Raw genomic sequence first — 22058 nt, 5'->3', positions numbered from 1 at the left:
CAGTAGGAAAGCTTCTGGGCGGAGGGAGCGTCTTGCTCAGCGAGTCCTGGGGCCTCTGTGTCATCCCTTGCCCTCGATGTTAAGAGGGGACGACTCTCCAGGTAACTGGCACAGAGAGCTCTGGGACCAGACCAGGAGGGCCTGGGCTGAGATGGGTAAACACTGCTGGGAGGGTGGGTGTGCCAGGGACCCTGAGGATCCTCAGGCTCCAGCCCGACCCTCTGAACCCTGCCTCGCTGGACCTAATCCTCAGGGTGGGCTGTGGGCCGAACCGTGGAGGACGTGGAGTTCCTTAAGTACAGGCCACCAAAGGCCCCCGGTGCCCCTGGTGGCGGCCCCCTGGCTCTGGCCACTCGGGGCATGGGCTCAGTTGTCCAGGCCCTGGCTAAAGGGCGTGGCCAGCTCGTCAGCGTCACTGTCTGAGCTGCCCTCACTGTCCTTGGCCGGCCGCTCCAGGCGCCGGAAGAAGCGGGCGTCTTGAGGGGACAGCGGGTAAAGCGCGTCCTGCAGCGCCGCGCCCACACCCACGCCGAGCAGCTCCTCGTCAGAAGACGGCAGCGAGTCCTCGTCCAGGTGCCGCGCCAGGCTGAGCCCGTCAAAGGCTAATGGGTCCTCGAAGGGTGGCGGGCCCTTCAGCAGCCGCACCTAGGGGGGGACCGGGCGCTGGAGGGTGGAGTTGGGCCACCTGAGACCCTCTTCTCCCACTGTCCGAGGCTCTAAGCCCGCCTGGCACTGGCCGAGGACACCCAGGGCTCCTACGCAGCTCCGGGGCCACCCTGTGCTCACCTCCGCCTTCAGCTCCTCGATCTGGTCCTTGAGCTCGCGGATGTACTGCGAGGAGTCGGAGTGGTTCAGCTGGCCTTGGATGCGGCCCTCTTCCCTCTGCGGGCGACCCGGCCAGGTCACGGGGCGGGGCAGGGCTTCTCCCCAGGCTCACCCCACCCTGGCCCGCCGCTCACCTGGATTTCCAGCTCGGCGATGCGCTGCCGCATCTCGGCCACTGCGGCCATACTGTCCGCCTCCCGCAGGCGCACCGCCATCACCTCCTCCTTGCTCTGGGGGTCAGGGGGAGAGGGCAAGTCAAGGGGTGAGGCTGGCGCCGCTGGGCGGAGCCCCGGGCAAGGGCGGGGCCGCGGGGGGCACCTTGCACTCGGCCTCGGCTTGCTTGCGTCGGCTCTCGCTGAGCTGCGTCTGCAGCCCCTTGTTCTGCGCCGCCAAGTACTGCAGCTTCTCCTGCAGCGCCGCGCGCTCGGCCTCCACGCGGTTCAGCAAGTTGCGGTGAATGTGGTCCTGCGGGGAAGCGGGCGGGGGTCACAGCCAGCGGGTGCCGCCGGACGAGCCCCTGCCCTGGGTGCTGGCGTCGGGCCCCCGCAGGCCTCCGCCGCCCACCTGCGTTTCCAGCTCCACCACGCGCTGCCGGAGCTCCCGGCCGTCGGCCAGAGCCTGGGCCTCGCGCAGACGCACGCTCATCAGCTCGTCCTGCAGTTCGCCGAGGACCAGCTTCCGCGGGGACTCCTTCCAGCGGCCACCACGGGACAGGTGGGCCTACCGGGGGAAGTCGAGGTTAGCCCAGGCAGGGGCACCTTGGGGCTGCGGACTCCAGAGGATCCCTGAGGGGCCTGGGGCGCGGCCCTCACCTGCCAGGTGTCGGAAAGCTCCTGCAGCTGCAGCTTCAGCTCCCGCACTGAGGCCACGGCCTCGCCCTCCCGGACCTTGAGGGCCTTCAGCTCCTCCTGCAGCCTCGCCACGTTGTTCTCATCAGGCAGGGAGCTGTTCCTCTGTGGGAGGGGAGGGGGTCAGAGCGTGGGGAGGAGGCCCAGCTGCGCTCCTACCTGCAGGATGCAGAGCCCCACCCCGCATTTCCTCCGTTCCACTTCCCGGGATCCGGGATGGGCGCATCTGGCACCTTGGATCCCAGGAAATGCTAGAAACTCAGCCCCCACCTACATGCTCCAGCCGAAGATCCTGGTCTGTAAAAATGGGTGTAATTACAGCACCTGACAAGGCTGACCTGGGCAGGGCCAGCAGGGGCATGAGGGGCCCCATAAATGCTACTGCGGACAACACCAGGCAGGCTAGGCTGGGGCAGGAGCAGCCGGGAATCTAAATCTACCCCTCAGGGCCCATGACCTGCCTGCCCCCTGTCCCAGCAGGGTAGGGACAGCCCCTCCTGGGGACGGGCTGAGGCTAGTGCGGGGCTGGTCCTGCCCAGGCACGGGGGTGTATGCTGAGTCTCTTGGACTTAATCCCGCTGGCTGTGTGAGGCCCTGGCTGACCTTGTTTGGGTCTGGGGCTCGGGGCAGTGGGACCTACTGGGTGCACATCTCCCTCTGACATGGAGGGAGTCCCTCTGGCACGTTGGAAGTCCAGTTCTGAGCTGGCTGTTGGGGACTGAAAGGCTGATGACCCCACCTACGACTGGCAGAGACACTGGGATGGCACCTGTAGGGTAAGTAAGGTGTCAGGCTTTTCTGCCCTCCGGCCATTAAGATTGATGATGGATCCCTGAGGTCCTGAATGCATGCCTGAATGCATGGCACCTGGAGTCAGGTGTGGGCATATGTAGGGGGGATACACCTGGGCTGAGACTGGGCTTATAAGGGCGGCCAGCAGAGCGAGAGGAGCGGAACAGAAGACCAGTAGGAGAGAGAGAATGAGACCATGAGAGAACGCCGGAGAGCCCAGAAAAAGTGAAGACTTGCTGGGGGCTGGGAGGCCTGCCAGCCCCCTGGCACCCCTGCCTGCCACATACCTGGTAAAATCCCAAAAAAAGCCTGAAAAGCCACTGAGGGCTCCAGGACTCTTCCACCCATCTGCTCGAATTGTAGAGATCCTGCCCTATGGCCATCCCACCGCCACACCCCCCAAATGGTGTGGGTGGGGGTGGGCATGGCCCCTGCCACTGTGAGTGGGCCCTGCTGCCCTCGGGTGGCCAGGCACCTCGGCCCGCTATTCTGTGTGGGAGTTGAGTCACTTCCGATTCAGCCTAAAGCAGCTGGAGAGGAGCCCAGGAGGCCCGGGGCCCCCTTCAGCGATGCAGGCAGGAGGGGCTGGCCTCCAGTCTGCCCCTGGTGGTGTCTCCATGGGTTGAAATGGGGTGGCAGAAGCAGCCCTGACAGGCCTGGACCCCTCTCCCTCCTGCCATCCGGACCCTGGGGGCTGGGGCAGACGCCCTGTCCAGAAGCCTGTGAATACCAGCACACGGCTGGCCCTGTGCCTGCGGGGTCTGCAGCCTGGCCCTGCGAAGCAGGCTGCTTTGTATGTGCAGTGCGTGTGTGAGTGTGTGTGCTCATGCGTGCATGCATGGATCGCCAGGGCTGGGAGGGTGTGGAGATGAGGGGCCCAACTTCTCACCTGCCCAGATAGGGCGTGGAGGCCGCAGGGAAGGGAGAGGGCTCGCGTGGGCTGGGGAATGCTCTGGGTTCCCCAGGGGCTCGAGGTGGGGAAGGCCGTGGTGGAGGGGTCTGACTCCAGGATGCGCCCCACAGTCCCGCTGGCTGCCCCTGATTCTTGGCTGGGGCCTGGTCCTGTACCCCCAGTGTGCCCAGTCCCTCCATCTCCCCTTCCCCAGAGTTTCCCCAGCACTGGCCGGTCGAACCTTCTCCATGTCTAGAACTTTGTCCTGCATCTCCCGCAGGGCGCCCAGCGTCTCCGTCTCCCGTAGCCGTGACTGCTCCAGCTCAGTCTCCAGGTGGGCCACGAAGTCCTCGGTGAGGCGAGGGTTATCCTGGGGGCAGGCAGAGGGTTGCATGGGCCCAGGCCGTGGCCGGAGGGTGGGCAGCCTTCCTGCTAGCCGGCTGTGGGCTCGGGCCTGTTCCCTCCCCAGAGCCCCTGAGCTAACATGGGCTCAGACAGTGGGCAGGGGGAGATGAGTCTCATCGTGGGGCCCTGGTGCTCTGTGCTAGGGACCTGACACCCCCTGGACTGACCTCACTTTCTTCCTGGAAAAGCCACACACAGGGGACCTTCTGAAGGGGACCTTCCGTGGCCTCATGATGCCCTCTGAGGGATGCCAATGACTGCTGCCCGGGATGGCTGGGGTGGGGATGGAGGATGGGTTCTCTGAGACATCCTTCCTGCTGGGTGGTCAGTGGCCTAACACTGTGGGGCGGGAGTAGGTTGGGGCTCAGGGCTTTGGAGATCCTGTCCCTCCTCCGCCAGCCTCCTCTCACCCTCCTTCCCCCATTTCGAAAAAGGCAGTGACAGGAGAGTATGTTGCTGGGATCCCTTTCTTGTTGAGTGCACAGAGCTTCTCAGAGGTACCCTAGTGGGCCAGCAGGGGTGATGGGTACCATCTGGGCCCAATACAGGAGATGCGGCTGATGGCTGAGGCAGCTCCTGGGGCCAGAATCAGCTTCCCATCTTGCTGCCCAGTGGCCTGGCAGGGCAGTTCTCTTGGAGGCTGCCCCAAGCCTCCTGGCCACCCCTCCTTCCCCAGAGGGGCCTCCTGGACCGGCCTGCCCAGGCCTGCTCGCTGCCCTCGGCTGCAGTGGCCTGAGCTCAGTGGGTGCCAGTGGCCCTCGCTGGGGTCTGGGCCCAACACAGAGCCCAGGCCCTCCTGGGCTGCACCTCCTCCATGAGCCTCCCCCAGAGACTCAGGGGCCTGTCACCACACTGTCCTTGCTGCCTGCAGTCGCCTCCCTGCTTCAGCACCTCAGCATTCCCTAAAGGCCAGAGCTCAGCATGGCAGGTGATTGGCAGAGAAGAGGCTTCATGTCATGGATGGGATGACCCACCCTCAGTTTCCCACTCGATGTCAAGTGGGGCTACAGCACCCGCAGGCTGAGGGCTGCCGTGCAGGGACCAGCACCCCCACACACTCTGGCTCCTGAGGGGCAGGAGGGGGACACGGGGAGACTTGGTGAAGCTCTGCCTGCCTCCCCAGGAGCAAAGATCATCTCCTGAGCCAAGGTCTCCAGGTCTGGGGGCAGGAGGAGACCCTTCTCCACAAATTACTCTTCTACCCACTGTTTCTTGAGCCCTGGGTAGCTTCTCCAGGTCAGGGAACCCACCTCACTGTTATGCCCTGCGGGTTCTGCCCGGGGCAGGGCTGGGTGGGCTGGGGGCCTATAGCATCTCCTGTCCCTCTCCAGGGTGTCTGCATGGGCATGTGCACTGCGCTTGGGCCCCCTCCAACTGCTTCTGGGTTATCAGATAAGGAAGGTGACCTGGGTGCAGCTGGAGAAAACTCTGAACGCTTCCTCCGGGAGAGCGCCACCTTTGTGCAGGGCTCAGCCCTCCCACCCTTGGGCCCGGGCTCATGACCACACATCAGATGTGAGTGTGCCCCTCACCCCTACCCTGCCAGCTCAGAGCAGTGGGCCCAGCCCCGACCTTCTGAGGGCAAAGACCTGGGCACTGGGGGAGAGAGCTCCTCCCAGCTCCTCCCCTGCATGGCCTGCCACGGGGAGGCCCACTCGCCCATCAGGCTCTGGGGAGACACCAGGGTTCCCTCAAAGAATCAGAATCCCGTCAGTCAAGAGATAGGGGCCAAGCAGGGACAGCCTGGTTTCCAGGAGCCCACTGTGCCAAGGAGGCCAGGGAGGCAGACTGCCTTGGTTCAGTGTGGCAGGAGAGCCCCCCACAGGGTGGTGGGAAATAGAAATTGCAGGATACAACTGCCTCCCCCCCCCACCCCCCCGGCTCCCCTTGTGGGGATGCTCCCTGCAGGGTGGCGCTGGGGATTTTGGGGTCTGTGCTGCGCTAGGCATTAGGCTCACCCTCCTCGCCTGCCTCACGAGGAAAGGCACGCGTGCGTGCGTGTGTGCGTGTGTGTCTCTGAGATGGGCAGATCTCAGTTGCTCCCTGGCAGCCAGGCAATTGGTTGAAGGCAGCCAGGCAAGGGGCCTAGTACCTGCTGTTCCTGCAGTTGCCGGATGGTGCTCTGGGCCTTCTGCAGGTCCTCGGCGGCCGAGCTGCACTGCTGCCGCGCCACTGCCAGCTCCCGCTTGATGACGTAGTTCTCCTCAGCCTCCTGGGCCCGAGTCACCTGCCCCTGAGCACAGCGAGGATGGGGTTCTGTGACTGCTCACCCAGGCCCCGCGAGGGCGGAGGGGGCAGGAGGGAGAGGAGTGAGGTTGCCCACAGTCAGAGCCTGGGACGGGGCCACAGGGCCTGCGTGTGTGGATGGGGTGGGCCGGAGTAGGACACCAGGGGACCGGGAACAGGACCCAGACTGGTGGGGAGGTGAGGCCTGTGGCCCGGGCTGCAATACAGACAGCCCCTTCCCCTCCTGCTTCTCTTGAACTGTCCTTAATGAGTCAAGAGAGGGGAGACAAGACCTTAGCCAGAGGCCAGGCTCTGCTGGAGAGGGTGGGTGCCCGAGGCCATGGAGGCCTGGGCTCAGGATTGGTGCAGCCCAGTGTGGGAGGTGGAATGTACCCCTTCTCCAGGCTTGACTTTGGGGCCCCCACCTGCCTGGGGTTAGACACTGCCCGCCCTGTTATCTTTCCTTCACCCCACCCAATCTTGGGCCCCATTCCAGGTTTGGTGCCACCAGGCAGTGGGCAGAAGCTTCCAGATAAAGCCATTCAGGACAAGGCAGCGGCAAAGCAGGTGAGTGAGAGAAGATGGCAGGCCTTTGGGTAGGAGCAGAGAGGGGCGCCAGAGGGCACGTGTGGATGGCAGGGAGGAGGGGCTCAGCGGGGTGCAAATGCCAGGGACTCCGAACCCTCCTGGGCCCCCACCTGTGTCCCTTGGAGGGAGGAAGCAGTGTTCATGTGCAAGTACTTACACTCGGACACACGCACAGGTGCTTGCCAGCTTCCCCCCTCCCCAGGGAAGCCTCTGACTCCCTGAGAAGAGGCCCCCAGCCGCCCCCATGCGCTGTGCCAGGCCTGCCCCTCTTGCCCCCAGGATGGCAGCGGCCAGGGAAGAGGCGGTTACTGGCTGGTGTGTGCGGGGGCCCTCGAGGACGTGGGAGAAGCAGACAAAAAGCTACAGTACCTGGATTAACCTATCAGCCAGAGCTGCGCTCTCCTACCGGGCGGGGGGGTTCCGAGCGGCAGGGGAGGACGCAGAGCAGAAGGTGCAGGGACAGGAGGGAGAGACAGAAAGAACCACTTGTCACTAACGCAGTGGACTACCTCTAGAAGCGGGAGAGCGGAGTGAGACCGAGAACCAGAGAGCAGCGGAGAGGACCCAAAGGAAGACCAAAGCTAGAGTCTGCTCCATTCTGGAGAGGGGTCTGTGTGAGCGGAAGGTGGCCGCCCACGGCTGTACCCCGCCAGGCCCCCCTCGGGGCTGGGGAGGCTGGGGTGGGCGGGGAGAGCCCGGTGCTGTGGCCTCACACATCAGTGAGGGGGGCATCCCCAGAGGGGGAGGGGCTGGGGTGGCGGTGCCGGGTTGGGAGGGTGTGGATTTAGGGATAGAACAAGAACAGAGGCTTTGGGGTGAGGGCAATAAAGCCCTGGGAATGACCTACTCTCTCTGGCCAGTGGAGGGTCGTGGGAGGCGAAGTGAGGGGCTCTGCCTCTACTCCCATCTTTAAAAAGAGGTTGAGGTCCAGGGTCAAGGACAAGGCACCCCTTCAAGGTTACCCCCTCCTCCTCCATCTCCTTTCTTTTGAGAGTTAGACTTCCAAATTATAGGGTGGGGTGCTTTGTGGCCAGTTAAGGGGCACCTTAGTCAATGTAGGGGTTCTGTCCCCTGCCCCCCATAGCGACCCGGGAGGACAGGCCCAAAAACCATCACAGTGTTTGCAGTGAACCAGACTGTAACTCAGCCTCACGCCCCCTGGGAAGTTTCTCCACAGCCCCGAGCTCAGGGGAGCTCGGGTGGGGCTGTGGGGTTCCCCGTGTGCCCCTAGACACCCTGGCTCAGGGTGGGCCCGGGCCAGGGCAGGCGTTTGGCAGGCCCTGTGGCTGCTGGGTCCTGATTGGGCCCGGAGGGTTCTGGGCCACAGGCTGGGGCCAATACCCTCACCTTCTCCAGGGTCTCAATCCGCTGTTTCAGGAGCCGGTTCTCTGTCCGAAGCCTCTGTGGGGGAGAGGGGAGAAGGCATCAGAGCCCGCCTCCTGCACCCCCTGCGGGCACGCGCTGCCTGGGCCTAGGCCACCTGCAGGCAGGGGCCGGGTCTTGCGTTCTGGGCCAGGTCCCCTTTCAGAGTGGCCTGTTCGTTCTTTTAAGAACCACATTTTGCTTCAGGAAAAGTTAACGTGAGCCCTTTGCTGACGGCACCGCGTGAGGCTGGGCGGGCAGCACTGCTGGTACGGACGCGTCTCGGGAGCGAGATGGGCGACAGCAGGCAGTGTCTTGTCACGCCCCGGGCTGGCCAGGCCAGGCATAGATCTCTGTCTTCCGGGCACCTGGAACCAGAGGCCCGACCCCAAGCGCAGCTCCCGATGGCTTTGCGGGTCTCTGGCCCCCGCCCACGGCTGCACGCGCAGAGCTGTCTCGGAGGAGTTGAATGTGCCTGACCCAAAACTTGCCCCTCTTGTTTACTCTAGAGGCAAAGTAAGAGAGAGCGGGCAAGGAGTGGGGGGGCCTTGTACTAATCATGTTTTATTTAATTTTTAAATTATTCTGTATTTTCTGATGCGCTGACTTCCGGGGCTTGGCTAATCCCGGAGAGACGGCCCTTCAGGGCCAGCTGACTCCCAGGTAGCGAACCACGCTAGGCTTCTCACGGATGCCAGCCAATCCAGAGCCCAAACCCCCCCCAAGCCATTTCCCTGACCTATATCAACCCAGGGCCACGACCGCTGGAGATCACTCCTCTAGCCCAGAGTTTATAAAATGATTAAAAAAAACACTCTAAGTTCGCTCACTCTGGCCTGCCCTGCCTCCTCCACGCCTTCCCCTGGCGATCACAACAGACTCCCTCGTGCTTCCCGTGTCACCCCTGCCTCCTGCCTGGCCCTGGCATCTTGTGTGTCCCCGCAGTGTGACACGCTTCCTCCTCCTGGGAACTGTAATAAGTTCTTCTTTCAAAGGCAGTTGTCTCTGTATCTGTCCTTTCCCCCTACCTGATCAAAACCAAGCACAGGTACATTTAGGGCAGGCCAAAGGCGAGAGAGCAAGGGGCAGGGCCTGGAGAGAAGGCCTCTGCTGAATCCTTACAGCCTATGGGCACTCAGGTGGGGAATTTCCATGTGGTGTTGGTTTGCCGCGTCCCTCCCTCCAGCTGGGCCCCCAGGGTCACCAGATGGAGTGGCCTGTGCCTACGTGGGTAAGACAGACCCGCACATTTGGACTGGTGATGGTCAACTGTCATTCCTGAAATAGCCGCAACTCAGGACACACTGTTCCTGGAAAACCTCCGAACAGAGACAGTGGTGCACGCTTCCCCCTCCGGCATGGGTGGCAGGTGACCTGGATTCTAATCCAGGTTCTATTTGTGCCTTTCTAGAGGCGGGATGATGGTGATGGTAGCATCCGGAATAGCAGTGGTGATAATAATGAGGATAACAATGGGAACAGCAGACTGAGTATCATACCCATTTTGTAGAAGGGGACACCAAGACTCAGAGAGGTGAAGTCACCTTCCTGATCACAGCTGGTTCGTGGCAGAGCTGGAACATGAACCCTGGTTTGGGGGACTCTGCCTCTGAACAGGACAGAGCCAGGCTATGCTGGGGTTTGTGTTCATGTCTGTTCCCACCCCCAGAACTGGGAGGCCCTCATTCTCTGCCACGACACTAATGCATAGTAGGTGTTGCGCGATAACAGAGCACCTGTGAAGGGGTGAAACCAGAGGAAAAGAGAGTGGGGGGTCTGAGTTTAGAGGTTCTGCATGCTCAGGAACCCCTAAACCTAGCAGGGCTGGTGGGCTAGTCACCAGAACCAGGGACCATTGAAGGCATCTCTCCCTGCAACTGGCCCCTTCTGCTTTGTTTCTCCCCCCTTGTCCCTGAGGTGCAAGGTGTCCTCGATATTCCTCCAGCCCACCAGGTCCACTGCTACTCGGGCCTTGGGTACTGACTCCCTGGGCCCAGAGCAATTGCCCTGGGCCAGCTCTGTCCCTCGCCTGTGCATCTTTGTCTAGAGCATTCTGCAGCTGCCTTACTCTATGAGCTCCCCACTGCAAGGGAGTTCCCACTACAAGGGGAAGCCCTTGCTCACACCTGTCTGGTGGTGAATGAAGGGGCGGGGCAGGAGGCCCAGCCCTGCGGAGATGTGGAGTGTGGTGTGCAGCTTGTGCTGGGCAGGGCTGCCCCCTAGCGGTTGAGTTAGGCCTGCCAGCTGGGAGGGGCACTCCGAAGGGTGTCCTGTCCGTGCCACTCCATGCGAGGGACTCACTTTGATCTCAATCTGCTCCTCCATCTCCTTGCTCTTCATGGCCGCATACTCCTTCTCCAGCCTGCAGAGGGGCCGATGTGGTCACCTTTCCAGTCTTGGGGAACCCCTTTCCACCAGTACCTCGACCACCCAGTACTGACCTCTTCATTTTCTTGGGGTTGTACTTGACCTGGTAAGCCTTGAGGATCAGCTTGTCAGGACAGCTGTCGAACTGGTGGGGGATCACCCTCTGGAAGTACTGTGGGGACACAGGTGGTTGTCGACACGTGGCCCTAAGTGCAGGGGGCTGCTGAGCCCCTGTGGCGCCGCTTCCCCAGGTGAGGCCCTGGGTGTGCCAGGAGCAGGGAAGAGGTGGTCTCCCTGGGGCATCCTGCGTCTCAGTGTGACAGGCCTGCTGCTGTGGGCCTTCTGCCACTGTGGAACGTGACCGTGGTGGGGAGAGGAGCTGTCTGCGGTCAGTGTGCAGGGGGCATTGGCTGCCAGAGCCCAGAGGGTGAAGTCTGAGCAGAGGGGACCTGGGTAGAGGCAGGGGGAGCAGGATGCTGCCCCAGGCAGTGATTCCACACCACCCATTCAGTCGGGATCCAGAAAAGACCAAAGGTTTCAGAGTCAACGCACAAGAGCAACCCCAATGGAAGACCTGTCAGGGGTCTGCCCATCCCCGGGGTCCTCTGGAGCCTCTGCAAAGGGTTAAGCACAAGCCGCCAGTGGACACAGCTTGCTGCAGTTTGGGCCAGAATGGCTCCCGATCCCCAGTCCAGCTGGCCCCCCTGGCAGCTGTGGACAATGGCTGCCCGTGTTCGTGAGCACAGCCGTGGCCTTTGTGCATTCTTCCCCAGAGCACCAGCTGGGGATGCTGGGAGGGGGCAGGGCCCTGTGGCCAGGATGTGGTAGCGAGAAGCAGCCATTTCTTTAGCGGCAGGCAGTGCAGCCAGAACACGGGCCCGGGCGGGGCCGGGCAGGGTGTGAAGCTGCCTTAGGTCCCTGACTTCCTCCCGCGCCCTCGCCAGGCCAGGTTGCAGGGACAAAACCGCACCCAAAGCCTCATGGTTTGGCGGGTGTTACTGTTTGCCTGTGGGGGTGTTTAGCCCATTAGGCTTGGGGGACCTGGAGGCAGGAGGTCCTCTCCCCACTGCCAGGCTGCTGGCCCTGGGCTGAGCCTGCTGAAGCCTGCATTCCCCAGGGCTGCCCTGGCTCTCCAGGGAGGTCTTGGGGGACAGAGGTGATGGGCCAGGATCAGGGATGTTCAGGAATGCCTTTCCCCTCAAAGCTGGTTCTCCCTGGCCTCTCAGGAGGGCGTCAGCTGCCCAGTGCCCCTCTTGGGGGCGGAGTCCACTTGCCTTGGCCCTCCTGGCCTACCTGGGACATCCCCTCCATGTCCAGCTGCATCAGCTCCGACTGGTTCACCTGCAGCAGCGCGAGACCCACCCGGAACACAATCTCCAGGCCCTGCAGAGGTGGGGTGGCAGTGGGTCTCTGCTCCTGCTCCCCCCAGAAGCTCTCTGGCCCCTCCCCAAGCCCTGGCCCTTGCCAAGACCAGTTAGGAGTATTTCCAGTGCGGTGTCTTCCAGAGGGGCATGGGCTTCTTACCTCATACATGAAGATGTCAAAGACACGGGTGGCCACAGGCAGTGGGAAGGTGGTCAGGAAGAGCGTGAGGAACCAGGATGAGGCGTACATGGAAGTGTGGAAGCTCTGGGAGCGGAAGTGGGTGTTCAGGTCCGGGAGCTGCTCCTGTGGGTGGGGAAGGGGCTGCACAGTGAGGGGCAGGGCGGTACTCTCTGGGCCCACAAGCTCCCCCCAACCCGAGTGCTGGGCCTGGGTGCTCTTTTCTCTAGGGGGCCTTCCCTGACCTGCCTCAGGACTTGGTTCTGACCCTCAAGCTACTGCTGGCACTGAGTCTGGGTGAGGCGAAGGGCCCTGAGGCTCTGAGCAGAATGCGGTGGGGACACGGGCAGGGGTGGCAGGGGTGGCAGAGGCTAGTGCTAGGAATGCGCCAGTACAACTGCTCATGGGTCCTCAAAGGCTCCTGAGAGGGAGCTTTTGAGGCTCAGGCTGGTTCACAAACTCCCCAGGTTCACCTGGAGAGAGAGAAGTGGGGTATGGCATGAGTCCACTGCTGCTCAGCCCACATTTAATGATGTGCCAGGTGCTGTGTCCCCCACAGCCCCCCGCAGAGTGCTCAGGGGAATTTCAACTTCAGGCTCCTGAAAAGTAACACAATCTGGGGAAACTGAGGCTGTAGAAGGCGTTAGCACTCTCCTGTGAGAATAGGTTCTCAGACTGACCCCCACTTGACCCAGGCGTCGCCTCAACCCCGGGCTCTCTGGTGCCATCCATCTGCTTTGCTGTGGGAGGTCTCAGCTACCCAGCCTGGGCTGGGGTCACTTTTCTGTGCGCCTGGGGCCACCTGCCCAAACAACCACGTTCCCTCAGCAACAGACCTTCTTGTCCTCCAGTCCCCAGCAGGAGGCTCTCATGCTCACGTCCAGATGTGTGCCTGGGCTGCAGTGTGGAGGTCAAGGTTCCTGCCTCCCAGCATCCTGCCCCCAGCTGCTCAGCCCCACCTGGGCCGGACGTGTGCGTGTGCGCACGCTGGCTTGGTCTGCCAGCCAGGAGCGGGCCCTGCGGGGGCTGCTATTTATAAACAGAACCGTCTGCAGCTCTCCTCTAGGATCAGCAAAGGCAGGCAAACAGCACTTTCCCTGCTTCCTTCCACCATACCCAGGGCGGGCTGGGGCGGGTGGTAGGTGTGTCTGATGAGAGCTCCCTGCTCTGGGGGGACCCTCACCACTAGTCACCAGCCTCTTCCCCATCCCTCGAAGCATCCTCGGGGCAGTAACAGAGGCCCACAGGGACAGGAGCCCCCTTCTCAGCTGGGACATTCGGATGTGACTGCTCAGTCCTGGCATGTTCAGTCACAGAGGCCCCCGGGTGCTTGGGGTGCCGCTTGGGGAGGGTGGGCGCAAGGCCCCTCACCTGCAGCATGTACTCGAACTGATAGATGCAGAGGCCCAGCTCAGCCATGCTGGGCTTGAAGAGCTCCCGCAGGCGGTACTCCTGCATCAGCCGCACGAAAACGCAGAAGGCCTCCTCCTCGGGCATCTTGTGGGATAAGCAGGTAGGAGGGAACTGTGAGCCTGGCAGGTGCCAGGGACACTCACTCCTCATCTTCGGGCCCTGCTGCACTGTGCTCCCTGTTTTTTTGTTTTATTGAACATAAACTGTGCTGGGCTGCCCAGACTCTCGCAAGAGCATTGGCACATGGCAGACCCGATTTACTGACGGAAAATCTCCCTGGGCCTAAGGTGACCTGGCAGGAACCAGAGGAGCTGGAGCTTGCACCCCAGGTATGGCCACCTCCAGAGCCCCTGTCTGAGACACCCCCCAGTTCACCCCCTGTGTCTCTGTTCACCACCAGCCCCACAAATACCATCACGGCATTCTCTCGCCTGAGCCACACCCAAGTTCCTCATCCAACCCTGGGCGTAACCAGTAGGATGGCCTCCCCTCCAGCCCCTGACTGTCATGGGCAGGGCAGGGCAGGGCACAGGGCAGGTGGCGGCAGGGGGCTTGGCCCCGGAACTGTCCAAGGTGTCCTAGGTGAATGGCGAGGAAGGCTTGGGATAGAGGGACCACTGCTTTTGTCCTCTTGGGCTCAGAGCCTGGCAGGCTGCTCCCGGCCACCTACCTGCATGAGGAGCAGGCCCACGATGAAGGCACTGCCCTGACAGTAGCCCACTTCCCGGTCCACCAGAGAGTACGCCTGCAAGAGAACACAGTGCGTCAGGGAGGGCTCCTCCCTGGTCCAGAGGCAGCACGCCCATGTGGGAAGAGTTCCTCACGCAGGGCCAGAAGTCCTGGGCCCCACCTTCATGACGTTGAAGAGGACCTCCTGGCCCAGGCTGTCCTGGCCCTTGAAGAACTCATGCTCCGGGTAGGTTCGGGCGATGTCCCTGCGGATCAGCTTCTCGCACGGCGAGGACATTTTGAGCAGCTCTGAGTACTGGTTCTTGACGGGCATGTCTGTGGCGCTGCACAGGAGCTGCCACACGATGGCCCGGAAGTGGTGCGGGATTCCCTTGCGGATCAGCTCCTGGCAACGGGATGGGGCGGGGGTGGGAGGCTGGGCTGGAGCCCAAACCAGGGCAGCCTCTCCCCGACCACCCAGTCTAGCCTCTGAGCAGGAGCTTGCCCATGCCTCAGCTGAGTCACCACGCTTAACGTGCAGCCCCCGAGTCTTCATGGAACATCGCGGGACAGAAAACGAACGAGATGTCAGTGCAACAGCCGCTTGCTGGGCCAGCCCCAGCCACATTCCCTCCTCCCTCAGCCCAGCATGGTGCCTTCAAAGTGCCCGCACATTTCTACTTCTGCCCCTTGGCCAGGCTGGGGCTTGGCAGGCCCTGGCACTGACGCCTGGTGGCCAAGTGACTGGGCCGGTTGCCTGGCGTCTGTCCCTGCCTACACGCCCCACCGCCCAGCCGTCCCGCTGCCCCTGCCACCTTGAGAAGCTTCTCCTTCCTGCGCCGCCACTCCTCCCACTCATTGGCGATCCGGCCCCACAGGATCCATGTGTCTTCCTCCAGGTGGCTCAGGTTAGAGGAGGCTGAGGAGCTGGACACCAGTGAGGAGCCGCTGTTTCTCCGGGAGCCGTTCATGGAGCGCATGGACTTGGAGTCGGCTTCCAGGAGCCTGGGCAGGAGGGGAGATGGGTATGCGCCTGGGGAGTGGGCCCCTCCTACACCATCCCCTGGGCTCCAGTGACTCTGGGGATGGGGGTCTGCTGGGGAGCTCGGCCGCCCCTCCAAGGAGTGGCAGAGGCCACCAGGGTCTGGGTTTCAGTTGTTCTGGCTGAGGGGTGGTGCTGCTTGGCCAGCGCCCTAGCTTCCCTGAGCCACGCCCTTGTCCCCTGGCCTGGAGAGGCTTCTTCCACTTGTGTGTTCCATTCTGTGCCCAGAGCTGGGCCGAGACCATGTGGATCAGCTCACTTAGTCTCACACAACCCTACAGGGCAGGTTTTGTTAAGATCTACACTTCAGACATTCCTCCTGAGACACACAGATGGCCAACAGGCCCGGGAAAGATGTTCCTCCTTGCTCATCAGTCAGAGAAGCGCAAATCAAAACCACAACGAGAGCCCCTCACACTGAGGGGCTATGATATAAAAGACCAGAAACAACAAGTGTTGGAGGGGGAGAGTGGACCCTTCGTGCGTTCTTGGTGGGGAGGTAAGTGGGCGCTGCCACGATGGAGCACAGTACAGAGATCTCTCAAGAAATTACAAATAGAAATTTCATAGGATCCAGTTATCCCACTTCTGGGTATTTATCTCAAGAATGTGAAAATCCTAACTCAAAGAGCTCCAGGCATCCCCATGCTTATCACAGCCCTAGTCACGGTATCGGGAGTCAGAAACCACCTCAGCGCCCAAGGACAGCGAGCAGATTAAGATGTGGTTTAAACACTGTGGAACACTGCTCAGCTCCAGAAAAAGATGAAATCCCGCCTTTTGCAACAACGTGGACGGACCTTGAGTGAATTATGCTGAGATTAATCAGAAAGTGAGACAAAGACTGGATGGTTCCTAAAGAACTAGACATAAGACCTGAAACCATAAAATACATAGAAGGAAATATAGGCGAAACACTACGGGATTTGCACATCAAAGACATCTTTACAGACACATCACCCAAAGCAGTGATAGTGAAGGCGAAGATAAACAGCTGGGACTACATCAAATTAAAGAGCTTCTGCACAGCAAAAGAGACAATAACAAAAACAAAGAGAAACCCCACCAACTGGGAGAACAGTTTTGCACACAACACTAATGATAAAGGACTGATCACAAAAATCTGCAAAGAGCTGATGAGACTCAACAACAGCAAAGAAAATAATCCAGTCAAAAAATGGGCAGAAGAGCTAAAAAGAAACTTCTCTGAAGAGGAAATGCGAATGGCCAACAGGCATATGAAAAAATGTTCAACATCACTTGTCATCAGGGAAATGCAAATCAAAACTACCATGAGATACCATCTCACACCAGTGAGAATGGCACATATTAAAAAAACTAGCAACAACAAATGTTGGCGAGGGTGTGGAGAAAAAGGAACTCTTCTGCACTGTTGGTGGGAGTGCAAACTGGTCCAACCACTATGGAGAGCTGTGTGGAGATTTCTGGACCTACTAAACATAGAGCTTCCATAGGATCCAGCAATTCCACTCCTAGGTATTTACCCAAAAGACACAGAAACATCAATTCCAAAGAGCACCTGCACCCCTATGTTTATAGCAGCACTGTTTACAATAGCTAAGCTTTGGAAACAACCCAAATGCCCAAAAATAGATGACTGGATCAAGAAGATGTGGTACATATATACCGTGGAATATTACTCAGCATTCAAAAAAGATAAACACATGCAATTTGCAGCAACATGGATGGCGCTGGAAGGGATCATGCTCAGCGAAATAAGCCAAAAAGAAAAAGAAAAATACCGGATGGTCTCACTCATAGCAGGAATCTAGAAAACTTAAATAAGGGACCAGGAAAATGAATATAAGAAAGTGAAAATCAAAATCAACAAAAAACTATGAACCAGAGACACTTTTTGGGGGGTGGGGGGCGGGAGGGGAAGGATTGGGGTCAGAATGGGGCGTTTGCAATTATATGGGGAATAGAAAAATAAAATTTATTATTTTAAAAAAAATGAAATACCAAACTACAAAAAAAAAAAAAAAAAAAGACTGGATGGTTCCGCTCACGTGTGGGAGAGAAACACAACTAATGAGCACATAGGACAGAACTAAACAAGTAAACGCTTAGACTCTAAGAACAAAGTAGAGGTTACCAGAGGGAAGGGAGTGGGGAGATGGGTGAATTGGGCTGAAGGGGTCCAGTGTATCGTGAAGGGCGGAAACTAGACGGCGGTGAACAAATAACATGGTTTCTATAAGTGTAGGTTCATAATGCCGTGCACCTGAAACTATATAATCTTATGAGCCAATTCTACTCTGTAAACAATCAGAAGAGAAAAGACATCTACACTCTACAGAGGAGGCCGTAGAGGATGAGCCAACTGGTGGGGCACTCAGCCCTACTGGGCTTGACTGAGAGCTGGGACCTGCCCTGAGGCAGCATAGGACTCCCTGCCAGATGTCTTTCATGTGCAAATCCACTAAACCAAAAGCCACAAACCAACCACCTCCATTATCAGGTTTTCCCACTTAGAGCCACAAGTCCTCACCTCCCCAAGTGCTGGTCTGGCCAAGTAGCAGACAGCTAGAGCCTGCAACATTGTTCACGCCAGCCAGTGCCAAGCCTGCCTACCCTGCCTGGCCGCTCCTTTTTGCAGAAACCACAATAAAGGCTGTGCCTTGCTTCCTGGCTCCCCCTGCTTCCCGACAGGCGCTGGCGCTCCCCAAGTGGCCTACGTGGCATACCACGGCCCCTCCTCTCAGGATCTGCGTAACAAGCACTCCTGTCAGAGGCGGTCAGCTCAAGACCTGCTGGCTTTGCCAAAGTTGAATAATAAAACCTACATTTTAAAACATGGGCAGGGCTAGAGGAGCAAGGTGGGAAAGCCCAATGCTACAGTCTGAGGTTTAGTCTCTTTCCTACAAGGTTCCAGAAGCCTCCATCAGATTCTCAGCCTCTTGAACTATGGACTCCACTTCTGAACTGGCGGGGGGCGGTGTGGGGGGTGCGCTGATCTATTCACCCAACCGGGAGGATGACAGGATCTGTCCCCGCCCTGCCTTACAGGTGGATGTTAATTTCTCTAGGGTCAGGCCCAACTCTGAGTATGCAGCAGCGCCAGGAACTTCTGTTTGGGGACTGGGCCACGCCCCCAAACCCCCTCCCCAGTGCCAGGTCCCAACTCACCGGTTCTGTTCTTCGAGCTTGGCCAGCAGCTCCAGCTCATCAGGGCTGAGGTTCTCAGAGTCAGAGGTGGGGGAGCAGGTGGGGGCCGACAGGGCCTCCTGGGACGAGGAGTCGGGGCTCAGAGTGGGGCTTGCCATGGCGGGCAGGTGTGTAAGCTGCGAGCAGGGAGGAGTCACAGTCCTGTCTGGGGGATGGAGATACAGTCAGCACTGGGTGCGGTGCCCACCCGGTCCTGCGGCTCTGAGCCAGTTGCTCCCTCTAGCAACCTTTCCTCACAGTGGGGTTCCCATTTCTGGTCTGTCTGCTCCTTGCCCACACATCCCAGCCCTACTGACTCTGCGCTGGCTCCTTCTGCTTCCCATGACAGCTACTGGGATCCCTGCCTGTGCAGTCCAGACGCCAGAACAGAAATAGGAAGTTCACAGCCTGGGCCTAGCTGTTCTGCTGCCCCTGGGCGTGAAGACCGAGTCTTGACGCCCCTGAGTTAGCAGGGCCAGGGGCTGAGGCTCCCTGCCACTCTGGCCTGGATCTTGGGGATGCAGGAACCCTGTCTAGGCAGCCCCTCCTGCCAGCCTCAGTCTGTCGTCCCCTGCTGCGGCCTGCCCTGGGAGCCCCACCTCAGCATCTGACCGTGCCCGGCTCATCAACCAAAGTGGGCTGCTGGCACAGCCAGAGCAATTATTCTGTACTGTTAATTGTCTGGCACGACTGGCAGCCAGAGGAGTCAACTCCCCTTGGGCTGGGAACGCAGGGACGCGTCAAAGTACTGGGAATCTGTGTCCCACCAGGCGCAGGGCTCGGGCTCAGGCCGGATGGGTGTCCTGACCCTGCGTGCTGTGTCCGGGGCTGGTGCTGGGGTCCATCTCTCCTTCTCTTCCCGGGGTGACCCAGCCCCACCCGCCTCAGGGCTTCCAGGACACTGGCCTCGTGCGAGGCAGCCCAGCACCTTGCTGAACACAAAGGTTCTGAACTCAAGTGAACCTGCGCCTAAAGCGTCACTGCCCCTCGACCAACTGTCCGAGTCTCCTCAGACTGAGGATCACACCTCTGAGTGTAGCCGTGACAACCAAGCACGCTACACACATGTGAAAACAGTGCCTGATTCTTAGTGATCGCTCCACACATGTTGGCCATTATCATCCACCCTGGGGCCGGGGCAAGGTCTGGTTGTGAGCCAGGGCCCCAGGGCTCTGCTAGCCCCAGTGTGGCACTGCCAGTGTTGGGCTATGGCATCACCCAGGTGGGAGGTCCCAGGGGTGGGGATTGGCTTGGGGAGAGAAGGCCTCAAGGATCTTGGGACAAGGCACTTTCTGCTTTGTCATGCTTTCTCCTGGTAAGCCTGGGCAACCACTAGGGTCATGGAAGCAGGAAGAAAGCCTGCGCCCGCCCCCCGCCACTTTGGTTGGCCCTTTCAAGTCTGCCCACTCTGTGCACGCTCTGAATGAGGTCACTGTGCGCCCATGGACCCACCTGGCCTGGCAGCAAGTAGAGAGTGACAGGATGATGCTGGCCAGTTCGCCCCGGCCTGGCCAGTCCCGGCCACTGGGTACCTCCCTGCACCCCAAGCTCAGTCCCCAGGCCCCCCGAGGGCCCAGGGTGGGCTGGAATAGGCTCTGACTATGCGCTGATTCCAACCCTCTTTCCCCAGTGCTGGTCTGCCCTGTGGAGTGGGGAGTAACGTCTTTCACTTTTGGGGGGCCCCAAAACCCTCCTTCCCTGGGATCCTGTGGCTCCTCAGGGCCACCGGTTTTTCCTTTCACCCCCAGGGTGCCTCCAGTTGCTGGCATAGTGGGCTCTGGCTTAGTGAGGGGCACAGACCCGAGGCAGCGGCTCTCGGCAGAACCAGATCTCTCCTCCTATTGCCCCGCGGGCCAGGACTCCACCGCCCCAAAGGCCACGCTGCCCGCCCGCCAGTGCACTGCCTGGCCTGGAGTTAATCATTCCTCAGGGGGACAGTGCGGGCTGCCTGGGGCCTCCTGCAGCGCCAGAGTCTGTGGGGGCAGAGATGGGTCGAGGGCAACAAGTGCTGAGTGAGAGCTTCGCTCTGGGCAGTGGGGAGCCGAAGGCGCAGTGCAGGTTTCCAGACTTCAGTTGGGAAACTGGGGTGGCGGTGGAGGCGGTGAAGGAAGCCTCGTGGGCACAGCTGAATTAGGGGAGGTGTGGGGCCGAGTGAGAGACCACTGTGGCTTGGGGTCACTCTCACCTCGCCGGGAGGCACCCAGGCCTTGGGCGTGCTGCCTCCAGCCTCCTAAGCCCTAAAGAGCCCAAGAGAGTGACTCAGCTCGGGGTTTCTGGTAAAAAAAAAACAAATAAACAAAAAGCCAGAGGCCATCCACGAGCAGAGTTTGTTCAGCTATTTATGGCATGTTAATATGTATTTCACACAGCGCCAGAGCGGATTCAATACACGGGGCTGAAATTTGCAGTGTGAGGCAGAACCTGCTGATCCCCTAGGAGCTTTTCTTGACTCATCCTCAGACTAAACAGAGCTGGGCCTGGAAGCCGTCCTCCTGAGTACACACACTCATGCTCACTAGGACACACGCGCTCACACACACACTCACAACCCCTCACCCACGCATCTTTACACACTCTGGTGTGCACACGTGCGTGGGGCCTGCACTGGCCAGACCACCTCATCCTCGGAGCCGAGTGGGTTAGGGATGGACACCGGCCTGCTGCTCCCCTAGTTCCGAGGGTCACGCACTGTTCTAGGCATGGGGATGTGGCGTGGGAGGAGGAGGGTGAGACTCCACCTCTGCTGGGCTCGCAGTCACCCCTCCTGCAGGCACAGAGATGCAGAGACAGGTAGAGAACTGGGGAGCCACCAGCCTCTGAGACCCATGCACAGGCCCTCTCAGTCTGGGTTCCCAGCATCTCCATGTCTCAGCTTCAATGCCCTTTGCCTCTGCTCCCCAGCTACTGAAGGGGGGTCCTGGTCCCTGGAAAGTGGGGCCCTATTCCTCACCCTTATCCCTTGTGGCGCCGCCCCCTGCCGTGCCTCCACAGGGAACATGTCATGCTTCCTCCTTGGCATCCTCTCCAGAGGGCCTCAGTCTCCCACACGGTGCTCCCTCCTCCACAGGCCCTGCCGAGACCCTCATCCCGACACACCCTCGCGATCAACTCTCAGGGCTTAAATAGTCAAACATGTTGGCGACCACGACACCCTCCTCCTAGCTTTTCCTTGCTCCTTCGTGCCGGCTGAGACAGCCACTGTTTGGTTCCCGACATTGCAGTGCCCAGCGCTGAGCCTGGTACAGCGAAAGGGTCAGGACACAGTCGAGGGCTTGGCCCTTGCCGGCCAACCACCAATATTTACTGCGCTCCTGCCAGGTGCAGGGCACCACGCTGGACAGAAGGATGTGGCCCGTGCCCGCCTGGAGGACACACAGGGGAAGAAACCGAGACGCCATCACTCCGGCTTTCTATTACAGATTGAGAGAAATGCTTGGAGCAAAAGTTAAGGTAGAAAGGAAAACGGGGAATTCCTCAAAAGAGTTGCCCAGCGTGATACACAACCCAGCAATTCTAGTCCCAGGGATCTCCCCAAGAGAACGGGAGACACACGCCGCACAGCACTGTCCGTAACAGCCCCAAAGTGGAAATAACCCCAGTGGCCACCGATGGATAAATGGATGAACAAAATACGATGCATTTACGTAAAGGGCTGTCACTCCGTCACAAAACGTGACTCTGCTCTGCTCTGTTCTGTTCTGATATGCGCTACAGCACGGACGAGGCTTGCAGACACTGCAGTGACAGACGTGAGACAACAGCCCCCAAGTGACACTTCCATGCAAAGTCTGAACAGGCAAGTCCATGGAGACTGGGCCTGGGGCTGGGAGGAACGGGCAGAAAATGTGTATGGGGTTTCTCTTTGGGGTAATGAAATGTTCTGGAGCTAGACAGTGGTGAGTGTTACAGAACTTTATGA

General features: G+C 59.9%; 1 protein-coding gene across 4 annotated transcripts; it reads right to left on the bottom strand.

Annotated features, from left to right (window-relative positions):
• Window positions 1-278: 278 nt before the first annotated feature.
• EVI5L (ecotropic viral integration site 5 like) lies at window positions 279-18261 on the bottom strand (the record flags this gene model as incomplete). 4 transcript variants are annotated; one of them, XM_084248661.1, is made up of 19 exons in its annotated part: window positions 279-645; window positions 787-882; window positions 960-1055; window positions 1144-1290; window positions 1390-1545; window positions 1638-1778; window positions 3599-3727; window positions 5855-5995; window positions 6946-6978; window positions 7924-7977; window positions 10240-10300; window positions 10380-10477; window positions 11599-11688; window positions 11830-11973; window positions 13219-13344; window positions 13931-14005; window positions 14111-14335; window positions 14745-14934; window positions 18122-18261. In XM_084248661.1, 19 exons carry the CDS (start codon window positions 18256-18258, stop codon window positions 367-369), a joined length of 2418 nt encoding a protein of 805 aa, XP_084104787.1. In that variant the 3' UTR covers window positions 279-366. The 4 variants fall into 4 exon arrangements, with proteins under 4 accessions (XP_084104787.1, XP_084104786.1, XP_084104789.1 ...); XM_084248660.1 differs by having other exon boundaries at window positions 760-882; window positions 18122-18258; XM_084248663.1 differs by lacking the exon at window positions 6946-6978.
• Between the last annotated feature and the right edge of the window lie 3797 nt (window positions 18262-22058).

The sequence above is a fragment of the Talpa europaea genome (assembly GCF_964194135.1).
Source record: "Talpa europaea genome assembly, chromosome: 12".
Classification (NCBI taxonomy): Eukaryota; Metazoa; Chordata; class Mammalia; order Eulipotyphla; family Talpidae; genus Talpa; species Talpa europaea.
The sequence above is the reverse complement of the archived record's forward strand: the minus strand, read 5'-3'. Positions and strand labels throughout refer to the sequence as shown.